The sequence below is a fragment of the Amblyomma mixtum genome, chromosome 9 (genome assembly GCF_055824585.1).
Source record: "Amblyomma mixtum isolate Tamu chromosome 9, ASM5582458v1, whole genome shotgun sequence".
NCBI classification, from domain to species: Eukaryota; Metazoa; Arthropoda; class Arachnida; order Ixodida; family Ixodidae; genus Amblyomma; species Amblyomma mixtum.
Window position 1 is genome coordinate 66,855,652 of NC_143020.1, and position 21,840 is coordinate 66,877,491.

Genomic DNA, 21,840 nt, shown 5'->3' on the forward strand with positions numbered 1-21,840 from the left:
CAGGAACTTCATTTTTCTCGAGCAGCTCCTAGTTCAACTTTTAATAAGTAGTTCGATCATGCGCAGTGGGAACGACTATTGCTTTATTGATATATATTTATTGCTTGGTTTTGCACAATACGTTTCCGAAAAGAGAACTCCATAAATAATCACAGAAAAATATGAGAGTTAAGCTTTTAATAGTTGTGCATGTACCGATACTCTTTATCGCGTTATGTTCAAAATATATAATCACTCCACGCCAAAACGACCCGGAAGTTGCGCCTGACCTCGTCTGTCTGTTAAAGAAAATGCACGAAAACTCACCACAACGAGCGCAATGTTAGTCTGCAGTATTTTTGTCGGAAAAAATTCATTCTTGAGGGGAGCGCAGCTTGAACATTTCGAAATGACGTGAAATAAAGCACCGCTCAGTAATTGAAAAAAAAAAACAAAATAACATTTTACAGCACAGTCCATAGTTATTTTTAATGGCATTGCAAAGAATCTTGTTTTTTTCGAGATTCGAGTCATGTATTTTTATACGCATTGAATATTTTTTAGAATGTATGCAAATGTAAAATTTACACCATTTCGTTTTTCGTTAATATGAAATTGCTCTCAGAAATTAGAAAACATCCGCTTGGTTTCCCTGGACGTCTATTACCTGGAGAATTGTTACAGCTGATGAAACTGAGCTCGTCGAGCTAAAAAATAGAACTGAAGTAGCAGAAAAGTGAGGTTTGAACCAAAAACGACCGTTCATTCATGTCCTAAATCACATCTAAAGCCGAACTCTGTCATTACGCTATTTATGGATATGAAGCATTGTGGAAAAAAAAATTATTTTTGATATGTTATTGTGCGTTGCCAAGCGTCATACCTTTCCTAAATGTCCCGAACTGCGCTCTCCTCATGAATAAATTTTTTTCGGCAAAAACATTTAAGGCCTGGGTTACGAACGTTCTACTAACTTTTCGTGATTTTTTTAACAAATCGTAGATGGTTCAGCGCAATATCTGGAACCTTTGGCGTGAAATGACTAGAAAGCAAAGGCATTGTAAACGCATGGTAAAGGCATCGTAACTCCATGGCCGAGGTCACCCAATGAGCGGCAGAGTACGCGGCACAACTCGCCGACTCGAACTGGGTGAACCGATTACACCCGACTACACATCCACCACCCAACACTGACGGAAGAGCGCGTACGCATCCCCGAAGTCTCCAGAAACACCCTGCACGTGCGTCCTCTTCCAGCCAACATGACACGTGACGACCACAGTGGCAGGTGCCTTGCGCGGACCGAGGCACTGACCCACCACCAGAGAAAGAAACGCGGAATCCTCTACGTGGACGCCTCCGGCCCTCACCATGGGGGGTGGTACATGGCCGCAGTCATCCACCAAAACGTCGTGGTGAACGGCCTATCGTTCCGGGCTCAAGACATAACACATGCGGAGGAGGTCACCACTGCGCTAGACGCCGCATATCAGGACTCGCGAGTCATCATTACCGACTCTAGAGGGGCCTGCAGAAATATTCAAGAGGGATACATTCCTTTCTTTGCGTATCGCATCCTTAAATATAGCGACTACCACGAGGCTCCCGCGTCTCGAACGATAGTATGGGCTCCTGCTCACATGGGCCTCAAAGGCAATGAAACGGAAGATGCCGCCGACCGCACGCTCACTCTCCGGGCAAAGCCTTTAGATCCTTGCGAAACTGATCCTGAACCCAATCCGGCATTCACTTTTCGACAAATTACTGAATTATGCCAATCCGGCCATGCAATTTATCCTAAGCCCTGAAAGGGCCTTGCAATGACGGAGGAACGCAAACTCCTCCGTCTTTACACGAAAACACTGCTGTGCCCGGCAGTTCTAAAGCAATATTGGTCCCGCATGTACAGGAAAGTGTCCGTACTGTGCGAATAAGTATTCGGACATCTTCTACATGGTATGGGCATGTCATTCAACTCCGAACTTCGTCCCAAAACCCAACCCCACCCGGCAGGACTGGGAGGCAGCCCTGCTCGGCTGCTCCGACCTGGTGAGCGAGAAGGCCCTGGTCGAGCGCGCCCGAGCCGCAGCCGTCGCCAATGGGCTCCTGTACTCAAGAGCGCAACTAGTGCTTGTGAGAGGTGGCCATTTCCGGGATACCTCAAGTATGCAAAGTTCATTGCAACGTCTCTATTTTCCTTTGTTTTGCCAATGTTAGCTGTCTGCCAGGCGCTGCCACTCAAGCCCTTTGAGGCTTTGGTAGGCCTGATTTATGTTGTCTGGCAATTGACGTGAATAAAAGTTCTATCTATCTATCTATCTATCTATCTATCTATCTATCTATCTATGTAACGATAATAAATTCCAGAAGAGGGCAAAAACGGGCTGGTTGGTACATGTTTTCCGAATTGGAAAAAAAGCGCAATGAAAGACGACACAAGAGAAGGACAAAACACCAGCGCTGGTGTTTTGTCCTTCTCTTGTGTCGTCTTTCATTGCGCTGTTTTTCCAATTCGTAAAACAATAATAAAGTTTTTCAGACAGAGAGACTGGTAAACGGCGAGCACTAAAGTAAAGCAATACTAGCTGCTTGAAACGACATGCCGGCGTGGACCATATGCATTCATGACAGCAGTTTTCGGGGCCTTGCAATTTTCAGACCAGCTACACCGATGTTAAGTTATGTAGCGAAAGCTACACTGCTATAGCTTCTACTATAGCTATATATGTCTCAGTGAGCCACCGAATGGCGTTGAAACGACCTCGAGTTAAGTCATGGCTAGTGTTGCTATGCACGTATACCTAACCACGCATGGTCCGCTTAGTGGGCCACCTTTCACCTTGAACATTGACCTCCAACTTTTACCGCGACCTTTGACATCAACCTTTGATCTTTCACCATGATATTTGATCTTATACTTTTAAGTTGAACTTTGAGCTTGAACTTTGACATGGAATTATCACCTTTCAAGTAGTGCGCAGAGGCTTCAAGAAAGCCACGTGGTAATCAAGTTGTGGCCCCTGATTCAACTCACAGTTGTGACGCCAAGTATTGAGTATATATAGCGACAGCTGCGCGCTATGGATGAAGGAGAGCGCGCTGAGGATCGCACGCATAGTGAACTACGTCTTGGAGCAATGCGGCCAGCTGCTTCTAGCTTTCGCTGTGTGAAACTGGGTTCAACAGGGTTGAACCACTGGCAATTTTGAACTTAGGTTACCTCCCTTTGAGCTTAACGTTTAATTCGACTCGTTCTATATTCATTTAACCATGACAGAATACATAACGAGCCCGGTATGTGGCTTGCGAGGGTTGCTGCAGTCCACCTTGGCACGTGACCTTGACGAATGCGACATTCCCTCCAGAAGCATTTGGCATCGATCATAAATGATTAAAATGTCGCTTATAAGCGAGAACGTAAGAAAATTCTTCGCAGTAAGGAAAAAGAAGAAATGAAAGTCATTTAAAAACACGCAGGCTCAAAGTGGAGCTCGAAGCTTTGATTAGGGATGTGACCTTGTAGAAAGACGCAACCAGCTATGCAACAGGCGACAACGCGGTCACAGTTCGTATCCTACTAATCAGGGAGTAATCACTCATCGCCATCCACCCAAGCGCTGCAATATGACGACAAAGGAAAGGAAACAAACGCAAAAAAACTTCATTGGTAAAGAAAAATGCCCTCCCTAGTCCAAGGTTCGAACCAGGAGCCACAGCCTGACTGGAGCAGCCGTTTACCAAGTGGGCGAAACGCGACTGTTAGTCCGTCACTTCTCCGAAGCTCCTTCGCACCACCAGTCCGTGTCCCAAGTTGGGCAACTTTGCAAAACAGCACCACGTTTCCAATAACCGGCAGAGCCCGTTGGTTTCCTGTTGCGAAGGATGCGTCTGCGGAGGCGGCGGGCAGCAAGAGCTTAAAGGTGGACGAATGGACAGAGCAACTACGAGTCCGCTGATGACGAGGATACGGCCCGGGGTATGCGGAGCAGAAAAAGGGCCGGAGGATGCTGCAGGAAGCAGATACCACGACGGAAGAAAACTTCTGCACACCGTGCCCTGACGGCAAAGTTGTCACCCCCATACTAAATATTTGGGAATGCCGACCGCGGTGGCTCAGTAGTTACGGTGCTCGGCTGCTGACCCGAAAGACGCCGGTTCGATCCCGGCCGCGGCGGCCGAATTTCGACGAAGGTGAAATTCTAGAGGCCCGTGTACTGTGCGACGTCAGTGCACGTTAAAGAACCCCAGGTGGTCGAAATTTCCGGAGCCCTTCACTACGGCGTCTCTCATAGCCTGAGTTGCTTTGGGACGTTAAACCCCAATAAACCAACAAACCAAACCAAATATTTGGGAATGATTTCGGCAATTAGTAATCTGCAATCTCCGATATTGTCTGGCTGACTCGGGAGAAGAAGGAAGATAGAACGGAGGAAGGAACCTGCCTGACTCATGTTGTGAGAGAAATATCTTCATAGCATAGTCCCGGGCTTGCTGCCTGTCACAGCTTCAACGCTGACAACGTGAACGCGTGAATGTGGGCCTGTTGGTTATCCATGCAAACAGCCAGCGCAGGAAACGGGACGACAGAGAGAGGACACACCACGAGCGCTCGTGGTGTGACCTCTTTCTGTCGTCCCGTTTCTTGCGCTAACTGGTTTCACTGACAGTGTGGAAGACATGATTGTAGAAGGAGATAAAATGCCCCGCAGACCACAGTCTTACCTGTGGCGCTTGAACATTCCGGTCTAGAAAGTTTCTAGACACCTTCGTTTTTTTTTCTGAAATAGCTGGGTGAAACCTGCACCTTTATCAGTACAAGGGCGGAACTCCCCTTTTTTCGTCAACCGGGTTCGAAGCCCCTAAAACAAGGTGGATTTGTGAAACGTGGTTTGTGGTTTATGGGATTTCTCGTCTCAAAGCGACGCAGGCTATCAGGGATGCACGCCGTAGTGAAGGGCTCCAGAAATTTAGACCACCTGGGGTTGTTTAAGGCGCACTGACGTCGCACAGTACACGGCCCTCATGAATTTCGCCTCCATCGAAATTCTACCGCCGCGACCGAGTGTGAAAATACAACCAATGTTACACATCAACATGTATTTATTTCTGTTAGGCAGGCGCGAATACACAGCAGCAGAAGGAGCCGAGTTAACGCCAGTGACAGTGAGAGAAGCCTCAAGGAATTAATGCGTTAAGGTCTACAGCACTGAACTAATAGTACTGGCACAGAAGGAATTCTATTTCAACAATCATTAATAATGAAAGTGTTCCGAGAGAGGCCAGGCGACGAGTAATACACATACATTAGAAACGGCTTGACAGTGTGGGCATGTTATAAATATATTTACCAGAATTAAAAGCTCTAAATTCATGCATGCGTTCGTCGCCTCTTTTGGGATCAGTAACTCTCCGCCTTGGTTTGTGCTGGAATGGCTACTGAACAAGTTCGTTCATGTCCCTATTATGCAAACCGAGCCTTGTGATGCTAAAATGCGTACCTGAGGGCGGATCTGAACGCTCTGCGCAACGTCAAGGTGCCACACCAGACGCAGTGCGACACCTACGCGAATACGGCGATGCCGGCGCACATACACCACTAAAAAGTGTCATCATCACGAATGAATCTGTCCAGCTTACAATGACTTCTAACCTTTGTGCAGCCACATTCAACCTATTAACACTTTTGTTTTTGTAGCGAAAGCTACACTAGCCTAGCAGGAGCGCATTTTGTGCTGCCTGCCAAGGGCCACTACTGCGCATGCGCCGTTACCATGGCAGCCAGTACTATGGCAGCCGTGGCGACGCAGGCGCTCTGGTTCACTGCGCATGCGCAGGGTCGCACCGCGTAGCTGGGATACAAGCCGGAAGCGATGCCCTCAATCCTCAGACGCCCACCGTGGGAGAAGGAGAGCGGTCGTGCTCTTCACGGCAGCAGTAAAGACTGCGTGGAATTGAGTCTTCCGATCCAGAAGTTGTCCCATGGTACAAGGCCGGCCGACCGCGTGAAACCGAGGAGAGAAAGGCTGAGCGGGTGGCCGAGACGCCCGAAGAACGTCTCGCAAAGACGTTCAAGCTCAGCTGAACGACAACGACGGCGTGTCTCTACTGAAATGTCATTACACGACATTGCTTTCGCTACGTATATCCGGACCTAGCTGAGCTAAGCCACTGCCGATTTTGTTTTCATAGTCTTCTGTACGTTGCGGCTCAAATAATTGTGAAAGACCCATAAAAGTGGAATACTTAGTCAGCCCATACTCACGAAGCCCATACTCTCATCACGAAGTAGCAAATATGCCGTTCTCACGGAGAACAATGCCTCTGCGTGTGCGAAACAGCGTCAAAGCGAAGTACTTATTGCTCCGCCACTCTTAGATTCATAGAATTGTGGCTGGATACGTATTTATGCGCTTTCTCGAGGAGCACTATATCGCCGTCAATGGTCACTTACGTTCCAAACATGAGCAATGCAGCTTGGCCAAGGAGCCAACGAGCCACAGCAGACGACGGAGAGAACCTTAAGACGCAAGCACGGGTTCTGAATCATTCGCATCGCATTCCGTGCACCCAAGCTGCGCGTGGTCATTGTACGCAGCAAAAAGCACGAGCTCTCAAAAGCATTGACGCTCTGTTGGGCTCGTTAGGTGGCCGGTGACGCGGTTTCCTTCTTACTTCAGTCGTTTAAACGGCTACTTTGTGCAGGCTGCGGCCGGTAAGGAATTGCAAAAGGCCTGTTTCATTATTTTTACTGGTCGGTCAAGCATACACGCGCACGCATACTCTTAATAGCTATATGAAGCGTGATGCGAGCTCGTGGTCTTGCTTGTCTTCAGAGCAGTGAGAAGGCCGATATACTTTAATAAATGCTCAAAAATATCTGAGGAGTACCACACGCATGCGCCATCACCTCTCATTTGGCTCAATAAAGACAAATGTTTCCCAGCACGGGTCATCATACACGCAGTATGTGAAGCCCCGGCACGCGAGAAAGGTTCTTCTGGCACAAAGCGTCCTACCGCCGTTCATCAAAGGTATGTGCGCATCCCCTGCCCACAGCTGTGGCCGGCAGGCGGCGGACTACACTGAGGCGGATCGTACCCTAACTAATTTCAGCTTGCTACCCGCAGGAAGCGATTCACGATCATAGAGACTGTTAATCACAGAGTTAATCACAAGGTTTGTCTGCGTTCATAATTACTGCGTACTTAGTCAAAAGCATGCGATAACCGATAGCTCAGTGCGCCGTTAGATGATAAATGTGCGTGCCGTTTTTTTCACTCAGATGTGGCGTTGAATTCCAAATTGCAACTGCGACTGCTGCGACTGCTGCTCGCATACTTTTGAGGATAACTCGAAGCTTGCGTGTACGCTGCATGATGTGAAGGAGTACTGAAGTTTGGGCTAGTTGATGTTGATGCATAATACAAAAATCTGTCGCAGCGCGAATGAAACAGGGACAAGAATAGAGAACAAACACGACAGGGCTCGTCCTGTCGTGTTTGTTCTCTCTTCTTGTCCCTGTTTTTTTCGCGCTGCGACAGATTTTTGTATTACGCTCCATGACAGGACATAACACATGAAATCCCACACGGCCGTGTCACCTACGCCTATGTTACGTGCGTGAGCGTGATCAGTAGTTTGTTTTGGAGTCTGCCGCTGCCCTTAGCTTCCATCGTAGGCCTCATGCACTGCTGCTATACTAATAACCAGAAGAGGGTCTAATTGGTGGACATGTTATCATCATTAAGCATGAAAAGGCGCGGGGCCTGGAGGAAGCAGCCTTCGGAAGTTTCAGTGCAACGTCAGCATACTGAGCATGTCCATCCGACTCCGGACCGAAGCAATTACTTTGAGGGGCGATGAACGAGTGTGCACAGGGCAATGAAGGCCGGACTTTGAGGCGCCACGAAAACCTTGTAGGAATGCCAGTAAGCATATAGAAAGCAGCCTTGAGACCGCTGTGTGTTTGCGGGTGTGTTTTCTATATCATGGGGTTCCTATATCTGTCGCACGAATGGGCAGTGATTGGATTCAAGGGCCTCGATATGCTTGACGTCGATGCGTTGATCCCAGACCGCAGAATACGACAAAATTGCACTGCGCTCTCAGTAGAAGTTGCGGTCAACTTGTACCAAGAGCGCCGAGCAATCGCAGACATTTTTGAGTTCAGCTTCCATTGAATACTGGTCCCGGTGTCTATGACCAAGCAAAGCACTGACCGAGCCGGTCAACTCAAACATCAGTAGCGTATTTTTCGTTTTTAATAAACAAACACTGCTTTCCAAGGCGAAGTTTCAACGTCGCAGCGTGAGAATTATTATCTCTCAACGAAATCGCATGCGCTGGCAGCCTTACAGAAAGATTGTGTACATCATTCGCGCAGACTCTGTAAAACGTTCGACAAGAGACTGCAGAGTGGGTGCAATTAACGCCATGTCCACTCTTGATAAAGAAAAGAACGATAAAACAGCGCTTCATGTGCCCAAAAAAAAAAAGCATTTCTTGAATGGATCTTTGCAGTGAGCGCCTGAGAAGAGCAATGGATGCTGCAAGTTTTCGGTGCACACTCGTTGGGTTCTCTCCGGAACTCGACTGGAAGCCACTCAACTTCGTCAGGCCTATACCACCAAACCGGGTTTGCAGCACCTGTGGCCTCGTGCGAAAGGTCACCGCTTGGCTTCCCTGCATGCACGTGCTGTGCGAGTCTTGCTACGAGCGATGCGGCCAGGACGGCCTGCACGTCTGTCCACTCGACGGGTACGAGTGCCAGGATGCAGACGTCGACTGGAAGGAATTCCCTGCCGACCAGCTGCTGAGAAGAGAGGTGAGCTGATATGATTAAGAGGCATCAAGCTCGCATGTTTTAGTGCTCTAGCTCATTTAGTGGCCATTCCCCGCATATAGGCGTTGTTTGTTTGTCTATCTCTCTGCTTGTTTGAAGTCGGTTTTTTGGCAGGTTGCTCGCCTGCATACCTGGTGGTTGGCAACCCGCCAACCGTGTCAGGCGGTAGCCCTTTTATTCGTGAGAGGCTGCTCGGGAAGAGGAACTTGGGTCGCAACGCAACCAAAACAACCCAAGCCCAACCGATGGCAGCACCTTCCACAGCACCTGCCCTGTGCCACTGCGCCACTGGGGGCTTAACTGCCAATGTGTAGCCGGCGGGAAGGTGAGCAGTGGCACAGTTTCACAAGGCAGGTGCTGTGGAAGGAGTTTCCATGTGCTTCTTTTACTTTTTCATGAAAGAACACACACGTCAACAACCACCTTAACCTAGCAGAGAGGCGCAGCCCCGAAACACGTCACGCTAGCTCACATATCAGCATTTGACCTAATTACCGAAATCGACTGACATTTTTTTTCTTATTCTCGTTTCCAATTCTCATCGTTGCACACAGAAAGCTTTGCACGGCCGCTGCTCGTGTCCAGTGGATAAAAGTCTGAGTGTGCAGAGGAGATGAATTCTCTCGTTGAAAAGTGTGAGAGCCGAGCAGTTTAAACGCACACGATGCTGTGAATTGTTACGTGTTGTGGCTGTAGTGAAGCCAAAACACGGCAATCAAAATTCGGTTTTGTTCGCTCAGCGTCGCATGGTTTATTCGAGTTTGGGCAATTAGGTATCAGGGGTTGTTTGTTTTTTTACGAAAACACGCAATGCCAGGTAATTCATTTGTGGCCCGCGTAGCTCACGCCTGGTCACCCCCCTCATTCTACTGCATGAAACTTCTAAACGTCGGAAAAGGGCACAACTGTTACACCTGATGAGAGTTCCAGCGATCGAGACGATTTATCAGCCACTATGCAGTCGCTGAAACTAAACCAGGGGCGTGGAATTTTCTGGAAGTTGGATGCTCAATGCAGCCTACTCAGTGCTTCGATGTTCATGTTTCTGTTGGAAGCCGCCAGAATTATTCTAACCTTAGGGATGGTGTGCATTGACAGGTTTCGTCCACGCGCATAAAAGACTATGTAGAAATTAGTTTTGTAATGTCATAGTGCTTGGAAATCTAGTACCAACATTCATTTGAGCGCAACACGCAAGAATACCATATTACACGGCTTCCATTTTCGCGAAAGGCAAAAGTTAGGAAATATTCTCTTTTTTCGTTAGTATAATCTTGCGCACAAGGCTGGCGAATGCAATGCCTTGTCAGCCTCAACGAACCCGCTGCTGCAATTGCTTGCGAAGCTCTGACGAGACGATATGACCGTGCATCTCCTTTGTTCAGCACACGACGCTCCGAGTGCACTCCGAGTGCACACCGAGTGCACAGGTGCGATTTCCTGTCTCCTCCTGCTGTCGTAGTGCTTTAAATGCTGCTAAAAACCCACCTTAAGATAACTCAAAACTTCGAGAGCACCACAGATTAGTTCATAGAGCAGCAGATATAATTGCATTGTACACACCGTTTCCATTATCCCTGCAGGTGACTTGCTGGAACAAAGCGAGTGGCTGCGAGACTGTGACGTCTGCTTCGGATATCTCCCGCCATTTTCACACCGAATGCGGACACCACTCGGTTACTTGTCCCATGTGTTCAGCCAAGGTTCTTTGCGTGGACGTGTGCTCTCATCTGACATCAGACTGCTCTACGCGAAGGAAAGCAGTTGAATCCGAAGACCAAGAAGGGCAGGCAACAAGGAGGAAAAACCAATTCTCCCTTCTTTCCCAGTAGCATTTCACCACCAGGTAGTAGAAATTAGACGATGCGTAGAACAAATAGCTGTTGACATTCGCACGCACAGTGATAGCTTCAGCGAAATTTCACAAGGCATAAATAAGTTCAAAGAAACAATGGAAGATTAACTTACCCCTAAAACCGAGCCAAATGGAGAGGTTTCAAGTAAATTTCTTCGTGAGCTGAACGTCCGTAATGAAGACGAACAGAATGGTTTGACAGCTGAGCTTGATACAGTAAATAATCTTCCTGGGAGTGTAACGCTGACAGACGCACTGGTTTATGTGACAAACTCTACTCGAGAACATATGAAAAGCATCGCTGCTTCGTTTAACGCCGAACTGAAAGAATATAGCGAGACGACACTCGAGAGAATCACAGAAGGATTGAGATATACGCACCTCCAAGTAACGGTCGGCAACTTTATTGTACCAGGCATGAATGCACTTAGAGAAGAGGCGCTTCACGAAGGCGTTGAAAAGTATGACCACAATCTGGTGTATCTGCGTGGATATTGCCTGTGCCCCGGAATCTGCCTCAGAAAAGTTGGCGGATCTGAGAATCTTTATGTGGTCTTGGCTCTATACAAGGGGGATATGGACGACCTTGTTCCATGGCCGTTCCGGCATAAAATGAGCCTAAGCGTTGTGCATCCCAAGGACTGCTCAAGAGCGGGCTTCCAAGTTATGGGGAGTTACGGCAAGTGGTTTGAAAGGCCCCAAGAATCGCAAAACGCAAGTGCTTACATAGATGGCGAATGGCTTAACCTGGACAACCTCATCACTCGGGGCTACGTCGCTAACGACAACCTCCACGTCAAGTGGGAGCTGCTGCCGCCAGATGCAGTGAGAGGAGGGCGAAAGAAGGCTTCCTCAAAGAGTGGCACTGCTCGGAGAAATATTTGGTGAATCTTCCGCTTGATGCTGGACGTATTGCACAGGCTTCTTGGCTGTGACTTAACTTGTCTGTCCTTACCATTCTCGTTTTGTCACCGAATTTGAAATCATTGTCCACTTCTTTTCTGTGCTTCGCTGCGATTTTGACTGGATCTTGAATGACTTGCCTCATTGCTACAGTATCTTTGGCATCCTGCTGTGTTTTGAGAGGCGCAGTGTTTGAATCCAAACTCCGGCAGGCCCACTGGAATGGAAATTGAAAAAAAAAATCGGTCATGCACTTATGATTGCTTACATGCGGGAGAGTGGAAGCATGAGGCTGTGCGGCGTTTCCGTTGGCCGATGTAAGACCCCCCCCACACACACACACACACTCGTGTGACACCACCCGGAAAGAGGAACGGGGTGTTAGTACACGTAATCCCCACCAGGGCTCCGCACTGCCGCACTGTACAGAGACGTCCGTGATGGTCCGTGACGTCAGCGGCCCGGTCCGTCGCAACCTTCTTCGTGTTCGTGTCCGCAGAGCGCAATAAGGTCTCCCATTCCGCCCAGCCGGTCAGGTACTCCAGGCTCCGCGGTGCAGGATCCTCCGGGCATTGGAGACGGATATGAGCGAGGGGGTCCTGTAGGTGGATGTCGAGAGAGCAGGGGGGGGGGGGGGGGGTATAGGCTTTTGGGGGGATCCAGGAAAGGATATAGGGGAATGGGATGGTCACTATCCGGAGGCCCCAGCAAGTGTAGAATAACTGCTGCACCTGAAACACATTAGACCCGTTCTTGAATATGCCAGTGATGAGTGGGATACGTGTATGGTTGCATTATTAGGTCTTTTAGGTGGCGTACAGTGCCGTGCAGCTCGTTCTGTCGCCAGTGACGACAATTTTCAAAACAGCGTTTGAGCCATGAAAGCATCTTTTGGTTGGGTACTTCTTAGTACTAGGCTCCTGTGCAGTGAATTAGAAATGTTCTACCCATCTAGTGCGATAAAACTCGGATTGATAAAGCTCTGTGTTCTCCTGCCTCATTTTGAATCTGCACGTTGTGGCCACGCTTTTAAGATACAAGAATGCAGTTGTCTAAATAACGCTTATCAGAATTCAGAATTTTTGCTTTCCACATTACATATCTTTGTGGAACAAACTGCCTAAAAACTTTGTTGACCTCACAAATGTTGAAGTGTTTCATTTCATAAACTGATTTTATGCTAAGATTCCACAATTAAATGTACGTGTGTGTTTGCGTGTTTTTGATGTTTTTATGGCTGTTCCATGTGTCCTTCGAATAGTACCATCATCTGACTAAGGCACTTGCAATGCTTCATTTCCTTGTACATCACGCCTGCAACCATGCCTTCGGGCGCTCCAGTAGTCCACGAATAAATAATAAATAAAAAAGACGAACGGTTGCATCACAATCTTTATACGAACGTGCACATGTCATAGTTCGTAGCCCTGCCTCAAGCTGGCCTCTAGCTTGACAGGCACATCTAAGATATACGAAGCGAGAAATTGTACGACACTACCTGAAATGTTTTACGACAAAATGTTGCGCCACAATTTTAGAACGAATTTCGCGAAAACTAGTGGCGAGTATACCAGGTCTCCCAGCTAAATGTAACCAAGCTTTTAAAAACACGGGGTGTCCTGGCCGTCTGAAACCAAGTGAAGGTTGTTTCGAGTCGCGTGACCGACTCTGCAGTATTTTTTTCGCTCTTCAAGGTTGACTAATTAGTTAAGCTTATTCAACTAACTTTTTAATTACTGACTTGATGAACAAAGTGTCAATGGAAAAGTTGTAGATCGCTTTGAGAAACAGCTTACTGAGGCATTTGCAGCAAAGTAATGTTTACGTAACGAAGTTTTTTTTACCCGCCTTTAACTATAACTCGCGCAATAAGAAAAAGCTTCCAGATGACAACTGTGCCACTTCAACGTCCCAAGACGCGCCTTAAAGAATAAAATTTAGTTTTTCTGTAGTTTTCTCCTCGATGAGACTTTGGGTGCACATTGGGGCAGAGAAGTGAGCGAGCAGCAAGTCACGTGACAACTTTCTTTTAAGGCCGATAAATGAAGCTACGTAAATCGTAACTTGACGGAAGCAGCACTACTAGCGGTTTTTCGAGGTCATCTAAAACTCTTGCATTGACACTTTCTTCCTGGAGTTAATAATTAAAAAGTTAGCTAATTAAATTTAACTAATTAATTAACTTTGAAGAGCGAAAAAATACTCAGGACAAGGCCACGCGCATATAAATAACCCTGAGTTGGTTCATAGCCTCCTTTATAGTATAAAGGAGGCTATGGTTGGTTTGACTGGACTAGGACACTACGCATTTTTTTTAAAGTTTGGTTACATTTAGGTGGGACACCCGGTATATATATAGACGAACAACGTGCATAGCATCGTTTGAAGTCGGGGTGTGCATCTTGCTCTGTGGGCCACACGGCAGCTGTATAACGCCACCTTATTTTTAAGGCGAAAGCCTATAATGGCTCATATTGTCGTCCGTCCACTAACAAAGCTTGTCACACGCGTTTAACTCGGGAACTATAAAAGATAGAAGAAAGCCAATTCTTGCTTCAGAAAGAGGATGAAAATGTGAACGCAGAAGCCAAGTATGATGACTCTAGATTAGTTCGTACATTAATTATAGGCAAAAATGTCGAAATTGCGTCTAAATAGCGCGGACGTCGATATAGCTACGGGAATGGTGGGACGTCACATGCACTGGAAGTCGTCACGGCAGAGTAAATGTTTTCACAGAATGGTTGGAATAACGTTGGATTTGAGTCAAATTAGATGGAAAAAAGTGTAATTAAACGTAATTAACACTTATGATCCCCGAAATATGTATAATTTCGGTATCGATATAGCCACGGGAACGGTGTGACGTCACATCCACCGGAAGTCGTCAGAACATATGTGACCTCGGCTTTCGCCTCTCAACACTTTAGTTGCCGAAGTTTCCTCGGACTTTATTCAAGCTATCGCCCGAATTTGCTCCACAATCTGCGAGTACACACGCCGCCGGGCTTCTCGTAATGGGACTAGTAAAGCTTTCGCATTAAACGAAAAACGTTCAATGAAATTTTTCCCCACGTATAGAATGCAGGCTGTGCTAAAGGTTATTATGCAGCATTTCAGTACAACATGTTTGTAATACATTCGCTGTCGACTCGTAAGTTTAATCATTTATCAAATCAGCTTTCAAATCAACTTTATTCAGCATTTTTTGTCCTGAAGAACAGAAAACAAATGCTAGGGTAGTAGCAAAAAGCTACAAATGCAGTATCTTGACACCAACAGACTGTCACGTTATTACATATATATATATATATATATATATATATATATATATATATATACATGCAGAACTTAGAACCAGCGAAAAAAAAGTATGCAAAGGAATGTACAATAAGACAGGTGCTATATCTGAAATAGTTTTGATGTGAGAAAAGGAACATGTGTCTGTGTTAACCCGTCGCTGACTATTTATAGATATTAGGATTACAATTCAACGCTCAGAAAACGAAAGAAAAAGTCAGGGGGCACTTTGACTGTCTAAAGTGCGTAGAGGCGAAAGCGTTTTCCGCACCACTTTGACTGCTTCTGTGGCACTGGTGGCGTCACATGTAATTGAGTACTAATTACCAAGTGATGACAAATCACTAATTAATGGTTAATTACTGATTAATGCATGAATACTAATTAGCTGCTAATTAATTACGCTTAAGCTTCGCCTTTAGGAGTGGAACGCGACAGCGTGTTGTAGCGCTGGCAGGGAGTCCACGGAACGCCACCACACGTCCGGCGCGTTGCCGTGCCGTTTGAACGCAACGCTTTTTGAGGGAAGGAAATCGCGCAGTAATTCTCTGTCATCTCATCTCGGTGGACACCTGAACCGCACCGTAGAGGAAGGGAGGAAGTGGGAGTGAAAGAAGACAAAGAGGGCCCGTAATGAAGAAAATGAAAATTGTATTTGAGGAAAGGAAGTTACGAAGTAACCGTCTCGCATATCTCGATGGACAGCCGTCAAAATTCAGGGGGGCACTTTTTTGACCTGAAGTGTGGTCACTGATGTGTGCTTAAGATGTTAAGCTTCGCCTGTAAGAGTGGAATGCGACAGCGCCTTGCAACGCTGCCAGGGAGTCCATAGAACGCCATCGCCCATTCGGCTCTACGCCTCGCTCATCGGTAAATTGGTTTTTGAAGAAAGGAAATGTATGTGTCTCTCATATCTCGGTGGACACCTAAACCTCGCCGGAAGAGAAGGGAGGAGGATGGGAGTGAGCGAAGACACCGCATTCACTAGACGCGCCTTTGTTCATTCCAAACCATCGAGCTGGCATGGCGGCGTGGATAGCATGCTCGTCTCGCACTCCGAAGACCGGGGTTCGGTTCCCTAGCTCGACCAATTTCCTACTCGGTTTTATTTATTTATATGGCCTTACTAGAAAAGTTATTTAGGCTACTTGGGTAATTAAGCAATTAACTAAGCTTAGTCCCACTTACTTGGAGCATCACTATATGATCCCTTCTATTGGTTGCATGGTCACTATTGATTGTAAAACATTTTATTCGCCGGGAAGAGCTTGGCAAGAGGTCGCGTTAAGTGGTCGAGAGTACATAGCCCTCGACGACTTTGTCAGCCCACTCCACCGCCAAAACTTGCGTTCTGGGGTCAGAGCTAGCCAGCACGGTCTCCCACCGCTCGAGAGAAGGAGCTGTAACTAGATCACCCGGAGGTGGCTCTATTTTGCAGTCCCACAGGATGTGATCGTAGGTAGCACGTTGGCCACAGTGTTTGCAGTTTGGGTTGTAAAGATCTGGATAAATGCGCGCGAGGAGTGATGGGGTGCGTATCGATCTCGTCTGTAGACGACGCCACGTAACCTCTTGTTCTTTACTAAGTCTTTTGTCTGGAGGGGGGAAAATTCTCCTCTCTAGTTTAAAATGATTGGTGAGATCATGATATGTGATCATGGAGTCCTTCGTGAAATTCAGGGAGCCAGACTCATCCACTGCCCGGTCGACGAAACCTCGGGCTTTATTGTGGGCTGCCTCGTTCCCCGGATTCCCCGAATGGGCTGGGACCCATATCAATTCGGAATAATTTTGTGAGAATTTGGTTGCGTTAAGGATTCTAAGGGAGGTGTTTGTAATTCGCCCTTTAGCGAAATTATTGATACCCATTTTGGAATCGCTGAAGATGATGCTTCCTTGGGTATGCGCTAGGGCGAGGGCTATAGCCGCCTCTTCTGCCGTTTCAGAGGATTTCGTTTTGATTGTCGCCGAGACGATGTGGTCACCATTCTCGTTCACAACCACAATTGCAAAGGCATTGGTATTTTTGTATTCTGCTGCATCTACATAAAGTGTTCCAGCGCACTGTTTGTATTTGTTATGTAAGGCTTTGGCTCTTGCTTGTCTTCTACCCTCATGGTGTAAGGGGTGCATGTTTTTGGGGAGTGGTTTGATTAGTAGGGCCGTCCTATAGTCGCGGGGTAAGTCTACTTTAGCATCGTTATTCGTAGGTTGAAAGTTAATTCCGAGCCTGGTAAGAATACTCCTGCCAGTTCTGGAATTGGCTAATCGCGCTGTTTGAGCCATTAAATGGGCTTCTTTCAGTTCATTGTAGGTGTTATGTATTCCTAACCTCATAAGCCTTTCAGTTGAGGCATTTAGTGGGAGTCCTAACGCAGCCTTATAGGCCTGCCGTATCATACTATCCAATTTGTCCTTTTCTGCTTTCGAAAATTTGAGATAAGGGGTGGCATAGAGTATCCTGCTTAGCGCAAAGGCCTGCACTAGTCGGCATAAATCTCTTTCCCTCACCCCTTGTCTGCGGTTAGCTATGCGGCGGATTAATCGCACCGTCGCTTGGTCACGCATGGTCACTAGCCAAAGTACAATTGGCCCCGTTTGAAATTGGCGCACTTTGACGTCACGACCGTTTCGACCAACTGAAAAGCGTGACATTTCTGTCGACAACTGCGGCTTACAACGGTGAGACATTAACGGCTTTCGCCTTAAAAAATCGCGTCAGCAGCTCCAAAGGGCCAGATACAATAGGGTGTACACAAGTTTATGTAATTGGGGCAGGAAAATGGACGATGACAAAAAGATACAATACATCCGCAGTACAAAATCAGTTTGTGTCGGAGAAATGAAACATAATTAAACCCATATGTCTTCAAGAATAAGTTATTTCTACCACCTGTATTTGCTAAGGTTATTTATATCTATATTTTTATTTTGTAGGAAATTCAAATGTGTAAGCATGTGGTATTGCAGCATGTGTCGACCCTCATTAGTGCGGGAAGAGGGTATACACCTGTATTCTCTGTTTCCGAATATGTAGGGCACTTCTAAAGGTCGATGTAAATTACATAAGTCGAGGAAAGCTTCGTTGTTAGTTTGAACACTGTTGGTGTCTTCGGCTGACGGCACTCGTGGAGTTTTCTACGCACTCGTGCGGTGCCCCACGTTCGGCTGGATGCCACTCGTGCAGTGTCGTACATTCGGGTGGGACGAGCACGACACGCGTGCGCGCCACCGCGCCACCGTGGAGACTGACGGTGGAGCGCGGTGCCATCCCGTCGTGCAGCGCGCGCTAGCACTAGCAGACGACGCTGTTCACGCTCGTTGGTTGACGTAGCATCGACCAACGTTACTAGATCGACGAAGAGGAAAAAAGGACGAAGCATTACAAGCGGGCACATCTTAAAGAAATGTTGAATATTATAGCAGCTGCAATGCATTTATTCACGCTGCAATCACGCAGCCACCGGCCGGCCAGTCATGTGCCTTCCGTTATGAGGAAATTAAAGGTTCGTCAATATTTTTAGTCTTGCAAGCGTGTTTAGAAAAAATTTATTTACTAATGTACACGTGCCAAGGTTACAAGATACATTCATATTTACAAAAACACATGACGTTAAGCATGTAAGGCGAGCCAATTAAAGAGGTACCATAAACATTTCTAAGTAACTAACAGGAATGGGCAATGTAAAATAGGAATGCATATATACCGATTGAGAGAAGAGCGAAAAGTCGATAATTAGACACTGAAACATTGAAAAGGAGACCTTAGCGCCAGTTTGGCCTGAAAACCAATACAAGACGACCGTTATTTACAGAAATAAATGGGCATGACCATTGTCGGAGAAGCTCTTCCTCACCCAAGAAAAAGACTTCCTCGGACAAAAAACTGATCACCTCCCGTCGGAGACGTCCGAGAATTGGCCACACAGCGCGGCGTCGAAAGCCACTAGCGACCGCGGCGCATCGACTGCGCCATAAACTAAAAAGACCTGCAACTATTAACAGGCGAGCAAAACGGCCGCTGGGGAAGCGGCCGCGGGAGACGAAGCACGAAATGCCCTGCCCACGAAATCCCGCATGAACCGCGCGCCAAAAGACACGCGCTACAACACAGGTGACTGTAGCGTGGCGATTAGATTCCGGGAGCGGGCAATTCGGACAGGTACTGGAGAGTAACACACCCCACCGCTCTAACCGATCACAAGTAGGGAGCACTGCCAAGCTTGCAAGTTCTGCCTTAGCTCTTGCAGCGAACGGCATATGCTGTTCATCCGGCATGGCTGCATTTTATAACATCGTGCTTTTTGCAAACGTATGCCCAGGTTAAAGCTTATCATTAAAGCGGCAGTGTGGGGCGCTTAGTGGATTGAGAATCACCTGGTGATATTTTCGGAAATTACTCTAGCCGAAACTCTAAAGGCGTATGCACCGAAACCGGCAAGCACAACGCCTTGGTGTGGTGTCTTACAAAACTGCGCCCAAATAATTAATCGCAGTATCTCACAAGCAGGCTCGTGGTTCCCGCGTTTCCCGCCGATTCTACCAACGCCTGTTACAAGCGCGGTACTGCACTGTTCTGAAAAGGCTGTTGCTAATTCTACAAACTGTTGACTGCGCTCGTTGGCGTCGGCCGCTCGTAGGAATAGCCTCTGAGATCGACCAGGGTCTCGGAGGCCTCGGTTAACAGACGGCAGAAAGAGCAACGGCACTCTGCGAGTGTCTCGCACGTTCAGCTGATGTGCAAGGAGACGTGCCACTCGTGTAGTATTTGACGTCACTTCCTGCGCACCGGCACGGAGGCAGTGCATGTCAGCCGAAGACACCATGTGTTTGTACTTTATAACGAGGTTAAGTTTATGTAAGTGGTTTATGGGGAGTACATTAAACAAAGCAAAAAGTTCTCTTGTATGGGCGTCATATGAGGCATTTGCTAAATGAAGAATTGCTTTCTTTTGTAATAGCATTAATTTGGTAAGTTTGGATTGAGTTGTGTCCGTCCATAAAAGACTGCAGTAGTTAATATGTCAGCGAAAATTGAATTATAAATAACTAACTTAATTTTAGTCGGAAGCTCTTGCCAGGTTTCCCACGACGCGTTGCACGTGGGCATTCCAATTTAGATGTTGACTGAACGTCACACCCAGTGTGTTTATTGTTTAACGACTATTATTTGTTCGGAACCGAGTTTTATGTCGATATCCCAACTAATAACCTTCTGTACAGGAGTAAATAATATGGCTCTTGGTTTAGGAACGTTAATTTATAAACTATTGAGTCTATTGAGAGAATTTTTTAAGTGTAACATTTGCGAAATCAGTGAGTTCTTCGATAGTAGCTGACTGGAAAAAAATGCTTCTGTCTTCGCATAAATGGTGTAAGATGCAAGTGTGCTGGCGTTTACTATATCATTTATGTAAATATTAAATAAAACTGGTCGGAGTACACTGCCGTCCGGCACACCTGAAGTGACATTTAATAGGGAAGAGTACGCTACGTTGATTACGACGCATTGCTTACGGTGGTTTAAATATGACTTGAGAAGGTTACCAGAAACTCCTCGAAACCCATAATGCTCTAACTTTGTAGATAAAATTTTGCGGTCCATTCTGTCGAATGCTTTCGAGAAATCGATCAGAATACCTAGGGTCATTTTGTTATTTTCAAACCCTCTAAGTATTAATTCCTTCTGCGTCAACAAAGGTAACTCAGTGGACATGCCTCGACGGAACCCAAATTACTGTACAGATAAAAGCTTGTGCTTATCACTGAAACTGGTGATTCGATTCACTTGCATATTATTTTTTCTGGACCTTTGGAAACACGGGCAACACTGAGAGGGGTCGATAATTTGAAAAGTTATTTTTATCGCCTGATTTATATATAACTCCTACTCTTGCACACTGCATAATATCTGGAAAGGTACCAGTATGTAAACACGTATTGTAAATTTAACAAAGAGATGCAGTCAGCAGGTCTAAGACGTATTTAACGGGTTTAATTTCAAGATCATCAATGTCCTGAGCTTTACTATTCTTTAAGGACATAAAAATAGAGTAAATTTTGTCCCCCGTTATCGGTTCAAAAAAGGTAGATTTAGGATTAGGTGCACCTAAATATTTTTTTTAATTTCAGCGCTGTCGTTTATAGGTGTTCCTGAAGAGAGATTTGTAAAGTATTTGTTAAACTCGTCCGCGAGGTCCTTCCCTTTCTGTGTTTTAGCATTTACTATTCGTTGAAGTACTTGATTGTTTCGTGTGCCAGTATTCAATATTTTGTTAACATCGCGCTATAGAATATCATTCTGACTAGTTGAACAATAACCATAATAACTTGAAACTTGAAACGGAATTCGGTACGAAACATAGCCAGTTCGTCGTTTTTCTTTCGCGCACTTTGGGCGTTGCAATGCACAACACTGATATAACTGTTGCCAGAAGGACAGGTAACATCGTTAGGAGCAGCTATCAAAAATAATATACAAGTACAAAAGAGCAGGCCATAGGCACTCAGGGAGAGGCGGCTACATTGCGCATCTTATCAAGGTCGGACTCACTATCAATTCGGATAACTCGGGACGTTTCCGTTTTCCGTGCGTAAAGCCTGCCGTTCCTGACCCATGCGTAACGCCAGCCCACCCCCCGTTCCTTGCCAATTGTCATCCCAAGCAATGTTCTCATTTTTGGGCACAGATGCTGATTAACAAAGACAGACTGTTTCTCTGAGAAACCTAGTTCATCTGCTTCCTGAAGAATGGCATCGCGCTTAGCGCGGTTGTTGAATGCCACTGCAATGTCGCCGTTACTATTCGTTTTTTGCTGCGGCCTTTTTTTCGACAGTATCGTCGTCGCCATCTTTCTGGTCAGCAGCAGTGCTTCGCACAGGAAACCGGTGGCAGATTTCAATATCATCTTGTGTTATAGATTCACCAAGTGCGTCACCAAGCCTGCCAAGAACATCCATC

The 21,840-nt window shown here is 46.6% G+C and overlaps 1 protein-coding gene and 1 pseudogene across 1 annotated transcript; both read left to right on the plus strand.

Annotated features, from left to right (window-relative positions):
• The first annotated feature begins 1,241 nt into the window (after positions 1 to 1,241).
• Positions 1,242 to 5,917, plus strand: LOC149329461 (uncharacterized; annotated as a pseudogene).
• Positions 5,918 to 8,518: 2,601 nt separating this feature from the next.
• LOC149329462 (uncharacterized) lies at positions 8,519 to 10,653 on the plus strand. The gene is made up of 2 exons (XM_089559248.1): positions 8,519 to 8,803; positions 10,405 to 10,653. Exons 1-2 carry the CDS (start codon positions 8,519 to 8,521, stop codon positions 10,651 to 10,653), a joined length of 534 nt encoding a protein of 177 aa, XP_089415374.1.
• The last annotated feature ends 11,187 nt before the right edge of the window (positions 10,654 to 21,840 follow it).